The sequence below is a fragment of the Knufia obscura genome, assembly GCF_036327395.1.
Source record: "Knufia obscura strain CCFEE 5817 isolate CBS 148926 chromosome Unknown scaffold_13, whole genome shotgun sequence".
NCBI lineage: Eukaryota > Fungi > Ascomycota > Eurotiomycetes > Chaetothyriales > Trichomeriaceae > Knufia > Knufia obscura.
Genome location: NW_027042699.1, coordinates 586,662 through 608,549, shown reverse-complemented (window position 1 = coordinate 608,549; position 21,888 = coordinate 586,662). Strand labels below are relative to the sequence as shown.

The 21,888-nt window shown below is 51.0% G+C and overlaps 8 protein-coding genes across 8 annotated transcripts; 4 read left to right on the top strand and 4 right to left on the bottom strand.

The window, feature by feature from the left end:
* Positions 1 to 5: 5 nt before the first annotated feature.
* PMZ80_009383 (uncharacterized protein) lies at positions 6 to 799 on the bottom strand (the record flags this gene model as incomplete). The annotated part of the gene is made up of 2 exons (XM_064877778.1): positions 6 to 491; positions 623 to 799. 2 exons carry the CDS (start codon positions 797 to 799, stop codon positions 6 to 8), a joined length of 663 nt encoding a protein of 220 aa, XP_064726503.1.
* A 1,133-nt stretch (positions 800 to 1,932) lies between these two features.
* On the bottom strand, positions 1,933 to 3,396 carry SFU1 (GATA type transcriptional activator of nitrogen-regulated proteins; the record flags this gene model as incomplete). Its single annotated transcript, XM_064877777.1, has 2 exons — positions 1,933 to 3,049; positions 3,107 to 3,396. 2 exons carry the CDS (start codon positions 3,394 to 3,396, stop codon positions 1,933 to 1,935), a joined length of 1,407 nt encoding a protein of 468 aa, XP_064726502.1.
* Positions 3,397 to 5,409: 2,013 nt separating this feature from the next.
* On the bottom strand, positions 5,410 to 7,557 carry PMZ80_009381 (uncharacterized protein; the record flags this gene model as incomplete). The annotated part of the gene is made up of 3 exons (XM_064877776.1): positions 5,410 to 5,550; positions 6,378 to 7,387; positions 7,446 to 7,557. 3 exons carry the CDS (start codon positions 7,555 to 7,557, stop codon positions 5,410 to 5,412), a joined length of 1,263 nt encoding a protein of 420 aa, XP_064726501.1.
* An 824-nt stretch (positions 7,558 to 8,381) lies between these two features.
* Positions 8,382 to 9,813, top strand: DAO1 (D-amino acid oxidase; the record flags this gene model as incomplete). Its single annotated transcript, XM_064877775.1, has 7 exons — positions 8,382 to 8,410; positions 8,504 to 8,517; positions 8,567 to 8,690; positions 8,741 to 8,844; positions 8,890 to 8,993; positions 9,047 to 9,658; positions 9,709 to 9,813. The coding sequence occupies 7 exons, from the start codon at positions 8,382 to 8,384 to the stop codon at positions 9,811 to 9,813; spliced, it is 1,092 nt and encodes a 363-aa protein (XP_064726500.1).
* Positions 9,814 to 11,634: 1,821 nt separating this feature from the next.
* PMZ80_009379 (uncharacterized protein) lies at positions 11,635 to 14,088 on the top strand (the record flags this gene model as incomplete). The annotated part of the gene is made up of 1 exon (XM_064877774.1): positions 11,635 to 14,088. One exon carries the CDS (start codon positions 11,635 to 11,637, stop codon positions 14,086 to 14,088), a length of 2,454 nt encoding a protein of 817 aa, XP_064726499.1.
* Positions 14,089 to 15,173: 1,085 nt separating this feature from the next.
* Positions 15,174 to 16,010, top strand: TRX1 (thioredoxin trx1; the record flags this gene model as incomplete). Its single annotated transcript, XM_064877773.1, has 2 exons — positions 15,174 to 15,625; positions 15,893 to 16,010. 2 exons carry the CDS (start codon positions 15,174 to 15,176, stop codon positions 16,008 to 16,010), a joined length of 570 nt encoding a protein of 189 aa, XP_064726498.1.
* A 265-nt stretch (positions 16,011 to 16,275) lies between these two features.
* Positions 16,276 to 17,454, bottom strand: PMZ80_009377 (uncharacterized protein; the record flags this gene model as incomplete). The annotated part of the gene is made up of 1 exon (XM_064877772.1): positions 16,276 to 17,454. One exon carries the CDS (start codon positions 17,452 to 17,454, stop codon positions 16,276 to 16,278), a length of 1,179 nt encoding a protein of 392 aa, XP_064726497.1.
* A 433-nt stretch (positions 17,455 to 17,887) lies between these two features.
* Positions 17,888 to 21,535, top strand: IRR1 (cohesin complex subunit; the record flags this gene model as incomplete). Its single annotated transcript, XM_064877771.1, has 1 exon — positions 17,888 to 21,535. The coding sequence occupies one exon, from the start codon at positions 17,888 to 17,890 to the stop codon at positions 21,533 to 21,535; it is 3,648 nt and encodes a 1,215-aa protein (XP_064726496.1).
* Positions 21,536 to 21,888: the final 353 nt, after the last annotated feature.

Below are 21,888 nucleotides of genomic sequence, written 5' to 3'. Positions count from 1 at the left end.
ACCACTCACTTCCCAATAGTCCCATACAGCCTATCCCCAATATCCCCAACCCCCGGCTTAATCATCCCACCCCCCGTCAACTCCCCATCCACCCCCCCAACCCAAAACTCCGTCCCCTCGCCCCACTCCTCCGCCGCCCTCCTCAACCCCTCAGCCGCGGTGATAACATTAATCACAATGACTTTCTTCACGCCCCACTCCCTCAGTATCTGGATTGCGGCGACGGCTGTTCCGCCCGTTGCGATGACGGGGTCGATTAGGATCGCGGTGGTAGGCTGGGATTGGGATTGTGGGAGGTTGTTGTAGTACTCTACGGGTTGGAGGGTGGATTTCTCGCGGTAGAGGCCCAGGTGGTGGACTGGGATTGGGTGGGGGAGGAGGGATTGGATGGGGTCTACCATTGAGAGGCCGGAGCGGAGGATGGGGATTAGGGTTAGGGTGGTGGTGTTTATTGTTGTGTGGGGGTATTGAAAGCCGAGGGGGGTTTCGTCCTGTAGGGGGTTGTGTTAGTGGTTGGGTTAATTATCAGGACCGAATCTCTCAGGGAGTTCGATGAACGCCAACGGATTGTGGTTGAGATTTCTGTGATGCCTTCGTTTACGCAGGGAAAGAGGGGACGTACCGTGCTTTCCTCTATCGTATCTAGACTGGCAAGGGCTTCTATGCCTAATATCGTCGAGATGTCATGCACAATCTGTTGTGTGTCCCTCGAGTTGGTTGATTTGGATCTCAGCTGAGATAGCTTGGCTATCAGACATGGGTGCTTCGAGACATGGACGTTCGAAGGGAGTGATGCCATTCTGACTGGGAATGAAGGTGTGCCTTCAGGAATAGCGGATCGCCTCCGATATGTTGGTGTCACGTAGATCGTTTAGTCGCCTTCTCTGCGAGAGTCTGCAGTCTCTTGAGCAACGAGCACGCCGGTCGGTGGTTTAAACTAATTTGCCGGTCAGTTGCCGGAAGCGACCAATTTATTCAGTGGACACTGGAAGAGCAAGTTTGCTAGTACACAATCGTGCCTGCCTGTAAGCAATCTGTCTGCGCGTATATGTCAGGTGCTTCGAGCCCCGTTGTTCCAATGTTCGTTACTAGTAGAAACTTAGGTATGTCGTCGATGCTATGGGAACAATGAACTGTTGTCTTCACATGGCATCCGCCGTACGGTTTTATGCGTAAGCCGTTGATGCCGATAAGCACACGCCTTTGTCCGACGTTCGTGCCCTAGGCATCAAAGATTTGAGCGCATTGAAGCTGTGATCATCGGCCACGAAACAGGCCTTCAGGTACTGGTGCTACTCAATAATAGCATTGCATACCTCGGCTGAGTCTGGCGTATGGACAATATCGTGCCCTCTTATTGTCTGAGCTAATAGACCATTTTAGTAGATGTGACAAACCGAAGGATACTGCCACAAAATCTTTATATGATAAAGGTTCAAGATTTAACCGTAACACGTGGAAAAGCCCAAATCGACCTGCCGATTGCCTCCCCTCACAAAAGTACTCGCAGATCGTGCAAGCAAATGATACGAACTTTGTGTCTTTAGGTGAGACCGATCATCGCGTATGAACTCATGCACACCCGAGTCCTGTAGTACAACAATAAGTCGACTACGATTCCCAAGCAGAAAGTCAACCTCTGTTCTGCGCTCGAGATTCGGCTACGCTAATGCCGAACTGCCATCATTCGCTAGGAACCCTCGCCAAGCAAGAACATGTGGAAAATCATGCAGTGAAGACGTAACATGTGTTTGTGAAGAACGACGATCAGATTAAGCCTCTCCGCACTCACTATAGAATAAGGTGAATGCCCCGTTCCTCCGAATTTCCTGGATGCTATATGCAAAAAGCACCATGCCGCCAGCGCCTTGCTAGAAAGGATTCGCGTCACATCGTCAATTCAGCCTCATCGTTAAGATGACGTATCGTAATTCATCGCTCGAGGGCATCGATTTCCCTTTCCTTAGCTCTGAGAGCAGCTCGCATTTGCTCGGCTTCTCTCATCAGCAGAGCTAATCGTTCGTTTCGTCTTCCGTCTTCATCTTGTGCGGTGAAAGATGGAGACGAAGCGTACGATTGCTGTGCTGGATCCAGACGCCCAGGGTGCGCCAATGGATGAGGAGCTTCCGGATGCATTGCATAGCCCTGGGATGGATGCATAGCAGGCGAACGTCTCATACCTCCACCAGCATCTTTATATGCGCTTGGGTCCGTCGTGGTCCGAGCTGTTCCATCTGGTCGGAATCCAGTAAAATCCACAATCGGAGGCAATCGAATGCGCTTGGCTTGTGAAGGCTCAGAGGTCATATCCATCGCATCGGCCTGCGGGTCAGGCGAAACAGATGTATGGCTGGCGCCGGATGGAGTATCTCCTTCGCCCGATGCAGGCACGACTCGTTTCCTCCTCTTTATGGTCGCCTTCTTCATCTGGACAGGTCTATGTGAGCCATGCAACTTGTGGTATAACCCGCAGGCGTTGCATATTGGATGGCCCTGCTCATCTCTCCTCCACAAGGGTGTCACAGTTGTACCGCAGTTCTTGCATGCCACAATCATGGTCGAACCAGACGCCGCAGGCGCTGAGATTGTGGACCCAAACTCTGCATCGTTGGTGGATGCAGGACTCCCATGATCGCTTGCAGACATGCCTCCCATCTCATCATCGGTTGCAACAGCTTGCTCCCGTCTCGATTTCGGCGCAGAGGTTGGTGCAATTCGGGTCATACGGTTGTTGAAGGCCGGACATCCACCACATCCTTCTGCGCCTCCGGCGCCATTACATTGACCTCCACCCGGACACGATCCTGGTACATGCTCGGGCTCCCGGTAAGGAATTTTCTGAGATGTGGAAGACTGTGGCGTCGGGTTCCGTGCAGCTGCGATGTCTACCGTCCTCGGTCGCGGGCTCTTTTGCTTGGGGGTGCCTGTGCGCTTGAAGTTGTTCGGCCTGGGCGCGTTCCTCGTTTTCTGGTATAGACCACAAGCATTGCAAATCACATTGCCTTGTGGCGATCGTCGCCATAATGGTGTTCTGGTTGTGCCACAATTGCTACAGAACGTTAGTATCGTACGCGCTATTCGAAGGCAGAGCACGCGAAGCACTTACCTACAGACCTGGCCGAGCTGCTGCGTCTCGTCGGGTAGTTGCGGCGACTCCTGCTCAATACTGTCTTCGCCGAAGGTGGCTGTATCTGGACCTGGTTGTTGTGTCGGTGTGCTTGTACGGTGAATTTGTGGAGTGATTTGTGTTCCCATTCGTTCTCCTCTGGCGGACGAAATCAACTGGTGCGCTGCGTCTATGTCCTCTGCTGACGGCTGACGTAGCAGATTGGGGCCGTTGGCGTGATATATTCGCGACGGCGGATGAGAAGCCATAGGTGGGTAGACGGCCAACATATCTGAATGGGAGGGGAGTGAATGTTATTATCGGTCAGAATACATGTCCAGTAGCGCGGCCCAGTCGGCGTGAGACGTTCGAAGCAGCGAGTTCAAGGAATCCGATACACCGACTTCGACCGAAGGGCACAGAAGAACAAGCAAATGGCCTACGATGGGGTGCGTCTTATTCCTGACGCCTAATAACAGGAACCGAGTTCGAACGGGCAGGTCGTCGGTTATGAAAGGTGTTGAAGGCGCAGGGAACTAGTTCGGCAGAGTGAGGAAGAGTGCTGTCGCTATACCAGGTGTTGAAAATGAGAATTGGTGATTTGAAGAACGACAACCACCAAGTCCGGGGAACAATATGGACACGATGCCAGCCAAAAAGGCTGTTGACTTCCGTCACTTTCAAGGTCTGACAATCATCGTGGCGTTGATTGGCTCAGTGCTTAGTGGCCTGGGGTCCAGGCACATCTGTACCCACGTGCTAAGAAGTAAACGCCTCGATGTACTTGAACCAATCATTCGAGCTCGGCGACATGTAGTACAGACGGGAGGCATCAGAGAAGATCGAAATTTGTTATCATTACTAAGGGAATATTCCACTGCAGATGCTACCTTGCTTCATGTCTCATCCCATAAACTTGTCTCGAAAGTCAGTAGGCGTTACGGCTTATTCTTCGCGGCATACGAGGGTTTTCTCCTCCGCCGTATGAGGCTTACCTACCTGAGATGATCTGTCGACCTGGCTTCGCATCGAATGGATGCTCGGGTGAGACGCCAGAAGCAGGAAAGAGAGATACATATTCCTGCCTCCTCCTCCCGCAATCGGGCTCGTGGCGCTGGCTGTAGCTGTTGGCCGGGTCTCTGGACTCTTTTATTCTACGTCCGTGTCAAAACCCAATCAGAGACATCCCCGTGGATGCGACGTCGACGCCAAGGGTGGTTGATCGTTGTCTCTGTGTATCGTGTCGGTGGCAAGTAGCGGAACATAAGCGGCAATCAGGCAAATACAGCAACATGAAATGACAAAGGTAGGGCTTGATGAGGTTGACACCATTGCGGTATGGTATTGTTCTTCCAAACATTTTATACACACGCTAGCGCGCATGGGCCAGGAACTTGAAGCTCATGAGCCTCAAAGTGCGAAAGTCATGTTCTCCTCTCACAATATATGCTCCCTCTTGCCGTCGCTGGCCACAATCTGACGCGACCAGCGCTTGTATGAATCGCTGTCGACTGATAGGTCCTGAGTGTACTTCGGATATCCACGTGCTCGAAACACAAAATGCCAACGTAGACTGCTCCCCCTATTCATACATTACACAATACAGTTCGAGCAAGTACTCGGAGAGTTTCAGTCTCTTTAACCTGTGACTTTAGACTTGCTCAGCGCCCCATCCAGCATCAGCATCCCTCATGTTAGACGGAGGCTCAATCTGTGGTGCAAACTCAAGAGCGCAGTACCCCAGACCAATCAATCCAACAATGGTACCCGCGACGATGCGCAACCAGCCTCCAGCCAGAATAATGCAACCAACGAAGATGTAGACTGTCGAAATATCAGTTTTGTCCGTGTACCGCCCTCGCACATTCCACAGTATAACTTACAAACACCTCGTCCAAGAAATGAGAACAGAAAGCTGGCGTATTTCGGGACGTATGGAGGTACTTGTGGTAGTAGCTCCAGTCCACCCACGGCTGCGCAATCGTTAGTCGTGTTCCTTCCGAGCTCTTTCGCGTGTTCGTACCTAGACCGAAGATGCATACGTAGACACCGATGATGATATCGCGGCTATTCGAGAGCTGATTAGTCCCCTGTTTCTCTTGCAGCGCAGGGCTCGAGTATGGTGGTAGAGGCTCACAATAGACTCGTCGAGTTAATGAATTGACTTATGCCTGCGCCTGAGTTAGCCGCTGTCCTTCAGATCCCGGATGGCATTGCTCGACATACCTCCAAGGAGCATGATGCCGCCAACGGCCAGATTCACTAGTCGACTATGAATAACATGTCAGCTCACAGCTCTTCATTTAATCTGCTAGAGGCTCGGTCTTTCTCCGCGCCATCGCGCCCGCCATGGAACTAGTTTTCACTTGGGTGTGTCCATACAAAATGTTTGAGAAGTCCATCTTGTCGGTATTCGAGTTCGAAGGAAAGGCAATCGCTGGTTGCTAGGATGAAGTTCGTGCGCAAATCGAGACAATTACGGGGTCAAGCGAAGGGGTTTCCCTTGTAAATGCGAACTCGAGTACTAATTACGAGGAGGATCCAGACGTCGATGAGCGTGTCTGCTGTGTTGGTTTGAGTTGGTAAATCGAAGCAGGCAGACAGCAATAATTGCAGGTCAACAAACTGCTTGATCTCCTAGCCACGTTTCGGGAGCCAAGTTCAAGCCCTGAAATTGCATCACTGCTACGCCAAGGGTTGAGAGCTTCTCCTGACGCTTGATCCACAGCAGATTTGTGGTGGAGAAAGCTCACTGGTGCTCAGGTTCGATACAATGCGGCAATTGCTTTCCAGACAGTGCGACTAGCAAGATAATTGCCAGAAGTGCTTTCGAAGGGTAATAGAAGACGGGCACTGGTGCAATTCACAGGACAACTGTCACTCAGACGAGTTAACTTCCAGATGCTAAAGCTCTAAAGAGTGAAGCGATACTTTTGATCTGTTCATCCTCAGCTGCTAGCTATAGATGTTTCTGTCCGGATATCTAGATGGTATATCTGACAGGCCGATGTGTCGCGTGGCTCATTCCTAGTACTCTATACCTGTCGTCCGCCCATTCTATGCAACCATGCTATGGGTATCTTGTGCCTCCAGTGCTTGCCGCTATGCATAATCAAATTCAAGAAATAGTATCCATAAACTCCACCCACCCAAATATCCTGAACGCCGAGTAATGCTATGTTCGTATCGCTGACCGTGACTGCTCTGTTATGATGGTAGGAATGTCGGACGCGATGTCGTGTCTCAAAGGGGTTGACATCTGTTTGCGTACGGTCGCGCCCTGAGATCGGATGGAGGCATCACGACAATCATAATCATCGTCGACGAGGTTAATGACTTCTCGTGGTGAAGAGGCTGCACTCTCGAACGTGCTTTCTCGGGTACGCTCACCCTGATCAGACGAATCTGTGTCTTGACTGCTCGTTGGCGTTGGGGGTCCTGATGAGGTAGGTTGACTGGTGCTAGCGGGAATTGCAAGGCTTGGAGAACCGCTGAGCTGCCTTGTTGCTGCACGAGTTCTGAGACTCCGCCGTTTCCGATCTGTCCTCTTCGCCCGAGGCTGACCGTCGTCATCTTCGAACGATCTTTTCGAGCTTGTGCTATAGTGTGATGATGTGACTGAGGGGCTCCTGGCTCTTTGGTCATCGAAGCTGCTTCTTAGGTCTTTGCTCCCTCTTGTGACTAGTTCATGCATCATGTCTTTGCTCGGATCGGACTTGAGGTTTCTCATAGCACGAGTGTTTAGTGTGCTGTTCTGCTGGACTGCTTGATTGTTCGGAGAACTTTGTGGTTTGGGCCTGGTTGTAAATGGTCTGTTGTGGTTGTCTAGACCACTCCGTTGTGAAGAGTCATAGTGTGGATTCTTGTCTTCATCACCACCGTAGCAGATGTGGAGAGGAGCCTTCACCTGTGCCTCATTGGGTCTTTCCTCATTCGTGTAGGGTAAAGTCGGTGTGTCCCAGCCCATAGACGGTGGTAGATGCACCGTCACGTCCTGATCGTAGGTTCTCACGAAGGCCAGCAACTCAGGCTGACCTCCATAGGTGCCAGAGCGTGACATGGCTTCGAGATAGCCCTCGTACGTGTCTTCCTCCATGTGTTTACGGATGGCTTCGGTTGTTGCACGTGTTGCACGTTTCTGTACTACATCATTGGCGTGTACAAAGCCTTCATAGAGGGGTCGAAAGGTTCGCATGTGCTCGACGATAGTGGCTCGGATCTCCCCATGACGAGTTGGACTCCCGTAAAGCTGGTCCGAAAGGGATGCAAAGAGGCAATTCCCTAAACATTCGGTCAACGACTTGCTTCATTTACATTACGAAGTGAAGACATGACTTACCATCTCCTGTTATTGATTTGTGATGAAGTCCTTCCTTATTCAGACCTGGCCAGACCATTCTTGGTTGCCGCACCATGATTGGAAGCTGCAGAGAGGCAGCATGGTTAGCCATTGTTGCGATGAATCCATTGAAAAGACCATCCGCAGCAATTGTGAACGAGTTTGCAGCTTTAAGAGAGCATCATCATGTGGATAGAGAAAGAGGTAATGGACAAATGCAAGTGACAACGACACAAAGACACCCAGTCAGGATGAATCTGTAGCCTAAGCTCCGTGACGGCCACACGAGGAAGGCCTTGCAGAGAACGATGATGCGGAGTATGGTCTTGTGGGCAATTCAGGCGCGTGTGCTCTGCTGTTGGTAGCTTTCTTCACCGTAAGGGTTACTCTTGCGTGCCCTGAGGAAGCCACCGCTAGTCGCCTGCGAGGGTCCAACTTCGGAGGCCGCCACACCGATACTTTTGCCCAAGCTGCCGAACATGCCACTGACGACATGGTTTTATTTGGAGACTTGGCTCCAGCTTCAAGCGCAGGTACAGATAGACATGAGCTCCTTACTAAAAGCTTCGATAAAGAAATGCAATCAATAATGCTTACCTGTGTGGAATATGCTGTACTATACTCGTACTGTTTTGGTGGTCCGATTATGCTCTTCCGAACAGCTGCTGTTGGTGATCTCCGAAGCGGCTTTGAAGGTGCAATCGTTTGCTCCCCACTGTGTTCCTGATTGTGTTTTGTAGATTCGGTATCAGATCTGTTACCGGGTGTGATGTGGAAAGGCGTCGCACAGGATCTCGCTGGCAATATATAGCTTCTTAAAGTTCAGCACGCAAGTCTCGATTCTCGTGGTTACCTTCAGCTCGAGGACCTGCAGGAGTTGACGAACGAAAGACTCGAGTATTGTGAGTACGCAAAGCACGGTACACCATCCAAACCATGGCTCAGAAGAAGATAGTGGTAGTAGGGTGGGTACATACTATTTCACTGCCTGTTTGCCTTCTGGCTCATCGGCGTCACTTGAGTCATAGAAGAAGTGCATGAAGACTGACTGACTACAGCGCGGGAGTGGCAGGTAAGACATGACCTGGCTGAATGAGTTGTAACAGAGCCTTACCGATCAGGGCTTACGACTGCACTTCTCCTCTCGAGGACGGAGCGCTACCAAGTGACGGTGGTTGCGAAACACATGCCAGGAGACTATGATATCGAATATGCTTCTCCGTGGGCTGGCGCAAACTTCATGCCGTAAGTTCTAATATTGGGGAAAGGGGGGCTTGCTAAAATGAGGTACTCAGCGTGTCAGTGAGGAACACACCTGCAGCTGAATGGGACAAGAATACCTGGCCTCCTTTAGAAGATCTGGCCAGAAATCAACCAGAATCTGGAGTATGGTTTCAAGGTCAGTGAATGAAGGACTTCTTTCTTCATGGCTAAAGAGGCACAGGCACGGAGATTCACAACCGGAAGAAAGATCTCGGAACTGCTACAGCGACATGGTTCGCGGACCTCTTGTCACCAGACCCATGGTTCAAGTCGCTTTTTTCTGACGTAGGTTCTCATGTTCATTCCCGCCGCAACATAGACACTTACACTGCCAATAGTTCAAGGAAATTCCGAAATCAGACCTTAAGGAGGGCGTCGATAACGCTACATCATTCACGTCTGTATGCATAAATACAGCCATCTACCTGCCATGGCTGGTGTCGCAATGTTTGAAGAATGGTGTGGTCTTCAAGAGAGCAATACTGAAACACATTGCGGACGCTGCCAGCCCGGGAGTCCACCATTCCGGCCAGGCTGCTGATCTCATTCTTAACTGCACAGGGCTGGCGTCACACAAGCTCGGAGGCGTTGAAGACAAGCTGATGTACCCTGCGAGAGGTCAGATAGTCCTTGTGCGAAACGAGGCAGATAAGATGTATAGCATTTCCGGTACGGACGATGGCTCAGAGGAGGTGATGTACATCATGACACGAGCTGCGGGAGGTGGGACAGTTCTTGGAGGATGCTATCAGAAAGGCAACTGGGAGTCGCAACACGATCCGAGCCTGGCCATCAGAATCATGAAGCGATGTGTCGACATGTGTCCAAAGTTAACAAATGGCAAAGGCATCGAGCACCTCGACGTTGTTCGACATGGAGTCGGCTTGAGGCCATGCCGTGAAGGCGGGGCGAGAATTGAGAAAGAAAAGGTCAATGGGATTTGGGTTGTGGTAAGCAACTTACTCTCCGTGTTAAACACTGCTAACCGATCTCACAATAGCACAACTATGGCCATGCTGGCGCAGGATATCAAAGCTCTTATGGATGTGCACAGGCGGCATTCAAATTGGTCGAAGAGGCGTTGACGGACAGAGCTCGACTGTAAGGATTTCATGGCCGTCCACCTAGATACGACATCCTACGAAATCTGGATTTCTGAATCCATGACAGCGGTTGCTGAACAGAGCTGTGAGGTCCAGCTTCATCTCAAAAGCCAACGAATCACATCGGCTTTCTGGTTCTCGGAAGGTGCCATGCTTGGCGCACACCCGGAACCATGCCCTCAGCCACCAGCGGGAATGTGCTCGTGTTCGCTATGAGAAGATCTGCAACGGCCACGTGGCTCACGAGTACTCTGTACATAAACAAACGAGGACTGTGCCTCTTGTAAGCACTTTGTCGCTAAAGGGCAGCTATCGAATGCAGCTGCGACTGTTCCCCGGATCACAGTCATAGTAGGGACAATGTTCTCCTAGGTGACGGCTGTAGCTGACTGCCGTACTGTGTAAATACTGAAGTGCACAGCAAACAGCTCCCGAGGTGCGACAATTTGAATTGCCTTAAAAGTACACTTTCGATCTATACCATCTTGCTGAAATTGCGTTTGCCTCCACTCTTCAACGGGGCTCGTTTCGTCCTTCACCAAGATGAAGAAAACATCAGAGCTCTCGGAAAAGCTCGTCTAAGATTACTACTATTCCCGCCCGTTGCATGCCAGAGCATGAGTGCCGGAAAACGTTGGCACTAAGACGATCCGAGCACGGGTATTGCTTGATAGCACAGACCAGGTTACCAGTCGGAGATTTCCTGTGGCATTGAGTAACCCGAACGAAGGGATACACTTGCACTCCCGGCGGACGCTTCGTGCTAGTAGATGTAGGCGAGCGAAAGGTCTAGGGTGCTCAGCTCGGAGCTCTTCATTGATCAGAAGTCTCAAGACGCTCATGAGCACGAACAAGCGCGTGTATGTGTGCAGAGCAATCTGGGAAGATTGCAACCATGACGCTGGTAATCATGTGCTTGATCAGTTCGTAAGAAGTTGTATGCTTCGAGGCCTTTTAGTGGTCATCTTCGGAATTGGATGCTGCCCAATCAGCATCCGCGTTCGCCCACAAGCATGTCAGTGGCACAAGAACCCCTCCCAAGGACCCATAGGAGGAGCACATGCCGGGCTTGCGATTGCTGCAGAAAGCCCAGAGGTCAACGCTGATGATGACCCCAGTATCTTAAATGTTCTTGATCAGGGTAACCGTGGATAACTCCCCAGGCCACCTGCATCCACGATCGTATTGTGTCAACGCCTTATTACTGCATTTGATCAGAGGTCAGAAGACCTGCAGGACAGCATGTTGTACTTGTATGTACGTTAGCCATTACAGCATATTGAAGATCACATCCATTTCGTTGCAGGGCAGCGCAAAACAACATCGATTTGTCGCACTGATTGCCATTCGGACCTACATCATACTGGAAATCTCGATCTCTTCGATTCGCCAGACGGGCTGGTCAACCAAACCCTGAACCCTTCATTTTCCAAAACAGCTCCCTTGCTCTGTTCCAACTTCTCTTCCTGATCTGTCTCATACAAGAAGATTCGCCATCCGACATCCGCGCCACTGAGCTGCACGTTGTTAATCTGCATGCACGCGAGTTGAGGCCTGTCAACCACGTTCGTTACCATTCTTGCCAACAACCACATTCGCCGCAAGCACTGCGAGCACAACTCAGACTCAAAAGCTTCCCTGCATACCGACAGCCACTCCCCACTTTTCATTTCGAACTGCATATACCATTTTGCGCCTGGAAATAGCAACATTTTCAATGAGTCGCCCGTCGCTTACAGCCTTCTTTACACCTGCGACTGTGCCACCTACCTGACGGTGTCCATGCACTGACATTTCGACACTCACTGACTGCGAAGCGAAAGATGGGCTTCTGGCCCTTTGGGGGAGGAAAGAAGCAACGTGCTGCGAAAACCACCGAGCACGCGCGAGAACAATCTTTACAAAGCGATCCGTCAGAAAAGATGGGCAGATTATCAAAAGCAGGCACGGATATCAGTGGTAACACGAAGAGTTCTGCGAAGAAGGATCAGCCAGAGAAGTCGAGACGGCTTTCGAAAACTCGCATACCTAGCCATGGAGCGCAGCAGAGTTCCCAGACCGCCGCGGCTGCAGTGCCTGCTTCTCGAAGACACAGCCGGAATGCACCGCCGCTATCGGAGAAACAGCTCTATCAGCAGAATCCTACCTCTCAGTCGAGTCTCGGGCCAGACAGTTTCAACGTTGTACGCCAACCACCGACATTGTATGCGCGGAGATCTGAGCAAGATTCGAACATAGCACGCAGGAAATCGAGCAAGCGGAAGGCGGAGGACCATGCAAGAGAAAGAGAAGTGAGGGCGATGAGCTCTTCACCAATACCAATACCTAAGAGGCCGCAGAGTTTTTACGGCAGTGGTCCGCTGCAGAGAGAAACGAGAGACGTACCTAGTGGCCCGTCACGGAAATTTGGTCGACCAACGTCACAGGTCTCTCTTCCACTTCCGGAGGCATTGCCTGATGTTGGTAGCGCGCCTCAAAATTCTTTCAAGATTGGCATGTTCGCCGCACTCAGTCCACGACCAACGATAAAGTACGACGCGAATCCACGACATGGGCCTGGCAAACAGCCTCTGCGGACAAATCCTCTGTCAAGACCTCCGATTCTAGAAGAGGAGGAAGGTGCGGATAAGAAGCGCATTGATGAATTAGCAGATGATTTGGATGCTAGAGGCCTTCATGAACTGATGGAACGGGACAAGAGACGCAGAGAGAGGAAAAGAAAACAAGAACAGGCTAGGCTCGAAAGGAGACTGCAAAGGCGAGCTGACCGAGAGCGAGAAGAAGAAGCGAGGAAAGCAAGAACAGAAGAATACGTATCGGCTTCTGCTTCCAGGGTGGCAGGTCTGGACGCCAGTCCGCACGCCCATCAAACGAGTCATCGCGAGGTGACCGAAGCTGGACCGTCTGGAATCCGCGCTCAGCGTACGATTGATCCATTTGCTGACCCCAAGTCTCAAACCGTATCTCCTGTGGCGATCAGGAACCCCTTCGAAGATGAAAAGGATATGGATATCACGCAAGATGCAGGCTCCGACGCAGAGCTGGAACCCCCAATACCAGCCAAATCCCCCTTAAGGAAGATCAAGACAGGCACGGCAGAGCAGACCGAATCACCAGTACAAGCAGCACTATCACCACCTGTATCACCAGCTCCACGGGCAGTCGACCGAAAGAGCATGTCACAAGGCTCTTTGCTGAACAGAGAGACAACTACAGATATACCAGAGAATGCCAGCTTGACAGGTGCTGCATCTGACCATAGCAGTCAGAGGTTAAGCTCGTGGACAGCTTTCTTCACGAGAGGCACCCGGAGGAAGTTGAGCTCATCATTTCAAGGTCGGAGTACGCCATCAGAATTCTCGAACACCTCCCGAGAGTCATTTGCCGCACGAAAGCAGCCACCGCCAATTATCACACCGAGGACTTTCCGGCGAACGGACTCTGCTACACCTCAAAGGACAATGTCCAAATTTAGGGAGGACCTGCCCGAGCTCCCGATTTCGCCTCCTGATTCGCGTGTGCATTCACCAGAGGCAGCCGCTCCACCAGTGACAAGCACTTTTAATCCCCTCTCCAATGCTGTACCAATAGAAGATCCTGCAGAGGAGACAGAACAATCTGCTTACACGCCTAGCAGTCCAATCCCGACCAGTGCCGTGAGACGCGAGAACAAACCTTCTATGGAGCTGGATGTGCCAAGTAGCGCCAGACCTGAGATGATACTTTCTCAATCGCTTGCATCGGTCGATAGTGAAGCATCCTGGCTTTCTGGAAAACCACTGAACCGTCGGTCGGGAAACTCGCAACGGCTCAGACCTAGGAGGTCGTCCTTGACGCGGACTATTCCCGGAGCTTTTGATGGCGCGAACGATGGGGCGCTGGTACCTGAAAGTTCCGGCCTTGACGACAAGAGCAAACAAGCAGATGAGGCTCAAAAAGTCGACGAGACGTGGCACGCTGGCCTCGGTCGCCAGCCCACATTGGTTCGCCAGGCCTCGAGGGCGAGATCAAAAGAGGGTCTTCTCAATGAGTATACAGCTCAAGAGACGCAATCTTCCACACCCCAAAGCGAGGTAGACAGCCCCGAGCTTGCGGCTGAAGAAGCAGAACCCGAAGTGACCTTGATGCGCGCTAGTAGCGTGGATTACAAAGGTCATGCTCGACATATCAGTGCCGGTTCTGCTCGGCTGCTCGACCTACGCCGAAGCTCAGTACAATCGCAAACCTTGCTGTCGCAACAAGCAAACCCAGCCAAAGAGATGCCTCCAACAAGCTGACCCGCCAGCAAACAATATCACGAATCACGAAAATCACCTTACCCCTAGACTGGGGTTGTATAACGATTGCAGCCACGACGAGCTGTGTACAGCAACGCCATATTTCATTCTTGTCACTGTCCTTGATGCTTTGGATACCCCCAGATGTCGTTATTTCGTTTGTTCCCAGGAAGATGGACCGGAAAAGAAAAGTTATTGCTGTGGTACAACATGGAGAAGAGATGAATGCGAATGTGGCACAGCTCGCAAGATGACTCCTAGATAGTCTGCCAACAAACTACTAAATACGTACCAACACCTAGCTGTCCAAGAGACTGGTCTCATATAGTAATGCTCTAATGTCAAATCAGCCTCTTCAAGGTGGCCATCTAATTGAACTCGTACGGGATCCGCTCCGATCCTCATGGTGTCGGTGGGTGTGCATAGGAGGCTACACAAGCGAACCAAACCGTTAAATGCCAGATAATCTGTCAATCAACCGCATGGCTTGTGCATGCATATGCTGTGACAGGTATAGATGCCTGCGAAATCTGGCATCTAGAGCTTGATTCCAAATTACTTGCAGGAGAAGGAATCGACAAGGGTGACTAAGACGGCAAGAATCTGGCAGCTTCCGTAATTTTCTCGGGACTGCAGTGAGCGAGAGCAGAGCTTGAGCATCGCTCTTCTTGCATTTCTAAGCTTGCGCGAATGTTACTGCGGCATCAAGGCACCAGACCTGCTCTAACCGTCACAGACCTCAATTTCATCCAATGCCAATGTAAGGAACGATTGCATCATCCCATCCAACGCCCCGCGAATTTGATATATCACTCTTTGATTTCACATAGATTACACCCTAGCTGCTACCTTTCACTCGCACTTTCCATTGCTCAATTAAGCAACCTGCAATCTAACGCACCTGCAATAGAATAAATACCTCCAAAGTGGCTACGTCACTGAGACTTCTTCCGATCCAAAAACTTATCACATCGGCCACAACAACCACAGTTCGACAACTCCCCAATACTAGAACAAGAACAATCCCAGTCGCAAGACATTTCTCAACCACAAAACCAAAACCCTTCACACGAACAACCAGCAAAATGGGTGTCCACAATCTAGCAGAGTACGTCAAATACCACCAGCAGAAACTCCGCGATGAACAAGCACGTTCATCTCCCACTTCCACTCCCTCTACACCCAAATCCACCCCAACTAAAAGAAAGAACAACGTTAACAAACTCCACAGCATGACCTCCTACAAGACCTCCGTCGTCGAAGGCAGCGGCGACAAGATCGTCGTCATCGACTTCTTTGCCACCTGGTGCGGCCCCTGCAAAGTCATCGCCCCCGCCATTGTCAAGATGAGCGACGAAGAACCATATAGCGAGAAAGTCTCCTTCTACAAGATCGATGTTGATGAGGCGCCCGATGTCGCACAGGAGTTGGGAATCAGAGCTATGCCTACTTTTGCGATCTTCAAGAATGGACAGAAGATCGATGAGGTTGTGGGTGCTAATGAGAGGGCGTTGAGGAGTAAGATTGATGCTGCGCTGTAAGTGCTTCGTATATCAGACTCAGAAGACCAGCGACAACAATAGAGGTCGAAGACAGACACAAACAAATGAAGGTGGGAGGGTGATTGATGGGCAGGCACGATATGCAAAGTGAAGATACCAATGCGTTACTGGAGGATAAACTTGCTCGATATATGCGCAGTTGGTAGATAGAACGAACGAACGAATCATCGAATTTCACAAGACTACGCACGCATTCTTCTTGTATGTCTTTTTGTGACTGTAGCTGACTTGTGCTTGTGTAGGAAGAGTATTGCGGAGGGAAAGCCGTATGAGAAGCCACCGAGTGAGACGAATTGGATGTCATACTTGCCGATGATCATTCTGGCAGTTCTGCTATATCGATACTTCATGGGCATCTGAGTGACTGAAATGGAGGTGTTGAGAGAGATAAGGTAGGCAAGACATTGCCTGCGTAAATGCGGCATTTTAGGTCGCAGGAACGGAATCAAGTGACCAATGAACAGATATCTAGCGCTTCCAAATTCATGTGCTCTATCAACTATACAGTCTGCATGAGATGCTCCTTATTGGGCATCAATGCAAGCTTTGCAACATTCTGTCTGACCCGTGACTCCTAACATATATCGAAATCAGCCCAGTCCCGCCCAGCCCAGCCCAACTCACCTCACCTCAAACACAACGTAGCCTGCCTCCCAAACTCCCTCTCCACACTCCCCTCCCTCCTCAACATCCCACCCAACCACCGCCTCGCCCCATCAACCTCCTTAGCCCCAAACTTAACAAGCACGAACCCCCTCACACTCGCCGCCGTCCACAGTAACCCCTCTATCTCCTCTTCCTTGCGCGCTTTGGCACGCGGCGTAGTCGCGCCGCTGCTGTGCGATTTGTGTTGGGTGAAATAGTCACCGCCCCCTGTTGATCCGCCGCTGTCGTCTTCCTCACGAATTGTCGGGGTGTGTGGCCTCGGCGTCCGACTCCAGTTCTTCGCGCCAAGACGAGGATGCGTCTTGAATTCTTTGAGGAAGAACTCAGACAGGGACTTGAATGTAGGCCCGTGGATGATTAATGTCCCTATTATGCCCTTTCCATCGGTTTTTGAGTTGAGATCAGCGATATCATCCGTGAAGAGGTGCAATGCGTCGCGGATGAGGAGGCGGCCTTTGGTGTGGGGATCGAACTCGCGGATTTCGTTGCGGCCTTTCCAGGAGGTTAGGGTCCATGATTCGTTGAGGGCTGGTCTGCCTTCGGTGACCCAGTCGAGGAGGAGGAGGGAGGAGGAGCCGTGGGGGGAGAGGTAGAAGGTCTGGGATTGGGTGTAGGTTGATTTGGCGAAGGGTTGGGAGGGGTCGGGGAGGTAGCAGAGGGAGGAGTGGGCGCTGATTTTGACGTTGAGGGTTTGGGAGGTTGGTTTTGTGGGTGGGGTTGTGAAGGGGGATATGGTTGGGAGGGTTTGGTTGAGTGTGGAGGTTGTTGTTGTTGTGGACGGGGATGTGGTTTCGGATTTGAAGATTTTGGTGCTTCCTTGGGTTAGGAGGGCGAGGCGGGTGTGCGGTTCCAGGTTGACTGTGAGGTTTATGCTATCTCCTGCTAGGAGGCCGCCGCCGTAGGTTAGGAGGAAGACTGTTGTTACTGGGACTTCTGCTGTTGAGTCGTTCGCTAGCTTGGCGTCGTGGTGTGGCTTCTTGACTGTGACCGTATGTTGGTCTGGTGAGATGAGCTTCAATGGGTACTGGTACTCGAAGGTCGTGAGGACTTGCTTGCCCGGTGGCAGTAAAGAGACTACTATCTCGCCATCACCAGGCTTGGCTCTAGACTTGGCAAATGGGCTCTTGCGAGTTGCCATGGTTGAGCTCGGTACCTGGTGTTGATGGCCAGGACCGATGCTCAATCTCTTGGTGTTATGGTGGCAGCATCGCTACGGGGCCACGCTCTTTCCGTCGTCATGAGCGGCGAACATGAGATTTGCTTGTAGCATGGCACCTTCTCGAGCCAGGTTCATCGTCACCTTCCAAGCAGCAGCGATGTGCTCTCTATTGCTGTCCTAGAGTGGCAAGTCTTGCCGAGCCAGATTTGTGAAAGTCTAAAATGGTTGTGGGTCAGTCGCGTCGTCACGCGTCGAATATCATCATTAATGCTGATGGTGGGTAGTGCATCAGCATTGGGGACTACGCGAGAGATGTGAAGTCGCAACACAATGCTGATATAACAGTATTCTTGTCAGCTCAGCGCAGAACCTCTTATACTATTTGCGCACCTCGAGCCCTACCACCTTCAATATGGCCACAGCGATTGCAACGCCCGTCGCGAATGGCGCGGACAGACGAAGATCAGGCCGAGCCACGCACGCGCCACCAGTGTTTTCTCAAGAGCAACATCATGGTAGTGTCATCGATTCTGCTAAGAGAAAACGCCCTGCAGAAGCAACAAATGACGACGACGAGGTAGAAGATGAAGAAGAACCAGAGGAAGAGACTGAAGAGGAAGAGGCCGAGCCTGATGAAGAAGAGTTGCGAGAGCAGCGACGTAAACAGCGATCAAAACAGCCTGTCGCGAAGCCCGCGACGAAGCGTCCGAAGACCACTACTGGCGCAAGCACTACCCTTGCAATAAGATCTGCGAATGTGCCTTCAAAGGCTGTATCGAAAACGGCAAAACAGAAAGCGCGATCGCGGCAGAGTCAAATACAAGGCACTGGCCTCTATGCTGACGTCTTTGGCAAAGGTCTATCCGCAGAAGAGGCAGCAAACACCTGGCACAACTTCTTGGAAGGTGATCATGTTGGGGGCATGCGAGACATGGTCAACTTCGTCCTGCAAGTGGCTGGCTGTGATGAAAGAATTACCAACGACGACATCAACGATGTCGATCATGTACACGAGCGTTTAGGCGACATCCTTGCCGAATATGCCAATCAGAAACCAGGAGACTACCCTCTGTCTGGGAAGCAGAAGCAATTCTATGGCATGAAAGAGGTATTCTCAGAGTTCTTCCGCGCAATTCCTCGTGCGCTACACAATTCGAGCTTGATGTATGAGGAGACCCCAATCTACGAAAATCTTCACATCTGGATTGCGACCATGGCTGGAGCCAGCTACAGATCATTTCGTCACACAGCTACGACAGCTTCACTGGCCATGACGACTGGTCAGACAGAACTCGCGAAGGAGCTGCAGAAGAGTATTGCGACGACAAAACAGCAGCTCGACAACGAGAAAAAGAAGAAGAGCGCCAACAAGAGTCGCCTAACGAAGCTGCAGGAAGAAATGGAGAGAGAAGAGAAGAAGCTTGATCAAATCGATTCGCAGCTGAAAGATGCATTTGACACAGTTTACGTCCACAGATACCGCGATGTCGAGGAGAGACTACGAGCCGAGTGCGCAATAGCAATGGGCACTTGGATTCTCAATTATCCTACGATGTTCCTTGAAGGGCAATATCTACGATACATAGGCTGGGTTATGTCAGATCCTCATGCACCAACCCGTCTGGAAGTCATGAGGCAACTGAAGAAGATGTATGCGGTAAGAAGTAATCGAGGCAATCTACGGAGCTTTACAGACAGATTCCGGAAGAGAATGGTTGAGATGGGTGCCCGCGACGCGGATCTTAATGTACGCGTCGAAAGTATTGAGTTTCTGAATCAGCTGCGAAGTCTTGATCTGCTAGAACCAGAAGACATCGACACAGTCGGTCAGCTCGTTTTCGACAATGAGCCCCGAGTACGGAAAGCAGTGGCGCAATTCTTCGTTTCGAACATCGAGGATTTGTATGCAGCGAGTGTTGAAGACTTCGATGCAGAGCAGTTCAATGATGCACTTCCCGATGCAGATTCAGTGGACGATCCTGCCGACCCTTCCAAGTTATGGATCAAATTCAAATGTCTAGCACAGACACTCGGTGCTCAGACAAAAGACCTCCCTGACAGTACGAGTCGCAAGCTCGAAATTTCTGGCATAGATCATCTCGACTCAAGGTATATGGTTGCGACACAGGCGATATTTTCTTCAATGCCCGAGCTGCAGGAATGGGAGTCTCTTGCTGGATATCTCCTGTTCGATCACTCTAGTATCAAAGCTGCAACTGATGCCGCGGATGTATCTGCAGCAGTACAGGAAGCTTATAAGCTTGAGGAAGGAGAAGACGCCATCTTGCTTGATGTATTGTTCTGTGCTGCTCGACTGTCCCTGCAAGAAACACCTAGCACCGCCCAAAAAGGCAAGAAGCTCACAAAAGCTGACAAGGACCAACTCCGAGCCAAACAGGAAACTGCTGCACACAATTTATCAGTCTTCATACCGCAACTACACAACAAATTTGGAAGTGACCCTCAGGCTGCAAGGTCAATATTGAGGCTACATCAACTTTTCGACCCTGACCTTGTTGACGATGTTGATGAAGGCGACGGAGATCAAGGCGCACTGCTCGATGACGTGAACAAGCAATTCACGACTCATAGCGATGCAGAAGTGCTAGCTGAAGCAAGTCGAGCGCTGCGGTCGGCCTTGGGACATGAGAGCAGCAAAGAAGCTGCTGACAAGAAGGTAGACGAGCTGTGGCACGATTTGACATCGCAGACACTGGCTTCGCTGATTTTAGGTCAGAATGTGAGTCAGCGAGGGACACTCGATCGAGAGAAGACACGTCAGCTTGCAGATGTTACAGGCCGGCTTGCTCAACTTGCCAGTGTTAGAGACTGCTGTGAAGTTATTGAAGGCAAAATGACCTGGCAGGTTAGCAAATCGAAACGAAAGACAAATGAAACTGTGATGGACATTGTTCTGCAACTGGTGAAAAGAGGTGAACCTGGCGACGATACTCCAAGAGAGGCCGCCGCCCTCGAAGACCAGACATGCAGATTCGCGCTTCGGATATTGTCCTTGTACTACAGATGGAAGGTCGTCGCTATACGCAATGCTATTGTGTCAAACGACAAGTCGACGTTGTCCATCGGGCTATTGACGAATCTTGCCATGCGCAAGAACGACTTTGTTGAAGCGCTCTTGCCGATTATCACCTCACGCAAAGCGCTCGACTCAGTACGCACAGCTGCAATATTGAGCCTGATCGATCTCTATGTACTGTTCGCTACTCTGCGTCATGCGAAGCCGAGTAAAGGCGAGCTTGACGATGATGTTCAGGCGAATCTCGAAAGTCTCGTTACAGAACTTAGCGGCAACGCAATGACAGCAATTATGCAAACCCATGAAAAGATGGAGAGACGACTTGCTGGGAAGACGAATAAGAGGAATCTAGAGTTCCCACTAGCGAAAGCACAAAAGGCCAGCAAACGATCAAGGAGAGATTCTGCCACGCCTGCTGTGAACGGAAACGAAGCGGAAGACGATGCAGTCGATCGACCGCCTGAGGATTCTGATGATGAAGACGCTGCGGGAAGGCGCAATAAAGACTCTGATAATGAGTCGTCGAGCGACGACGGTGACGATGTTGACTCGTCTCCCGAGGAGGGCGGCTCAATGAAAGAAGCAAAGAAGAAAGCTGCGCTTGTGGCCGAGACATCACTATGCGAACTCACTGCCAAGGTCGTGCTTGCCCTGTTGGCAGGTGTCGTACCGAAGAGCAACGAAGTCAGGGCACGGTTGCAGATCAACAGAACGAAATTGGGCAAGAGCTACACTCAGGTCATCGCCTACCTCGATGAAAAGAAAGAGAAAACCAAGTCGAAGTCGAAAGGTGCAGCTGCTCCCAAAACACCCGTGAAGAAGGCCGCCGCTAAGAAGTCGGCGCCTGTTGTTGAGCCTATGGAGCTCAGTGATGATGAGATTGAGGATGACGAGCAGAGGGAGGAGGGCGATCCAGAAGCACTGCGCGAACAAGGACTGGAAGACGATCCTGTCGAGGAGGCTAATGATGAGGCAGAAGATGTCAATGAGCCGGCTCGTGAGGACGAGATTATGGGGGATTAGTTCTTGTATGATGATTGAGACTTGTATAGTACAACAATGTGAGACGATTGAAAGGCTTCTAGAGACAGATTCGATGAGAGCGAGGCAACAGAGCCTCCGTCCCATGCTTTCTTTCCGTTGTTGGCCTCTTCACACCGCAAAACCGATAGGGTGATCGTCCCTTCCCCAAAGCGCACCTACTATCTTTTGATTGTTACCCTAAGAAGTCTTCGCCACTAACCTTGCTATTACTACATCAAGTCATTTTAAGCTCGGGCGCCTACCACTTAAGACCCTGTCTAATACTGCGGCACACTAATATCTTCTAGAATATTACTCTACCTGTGTCTGGGCCACTACGGATCTGGGGGCTC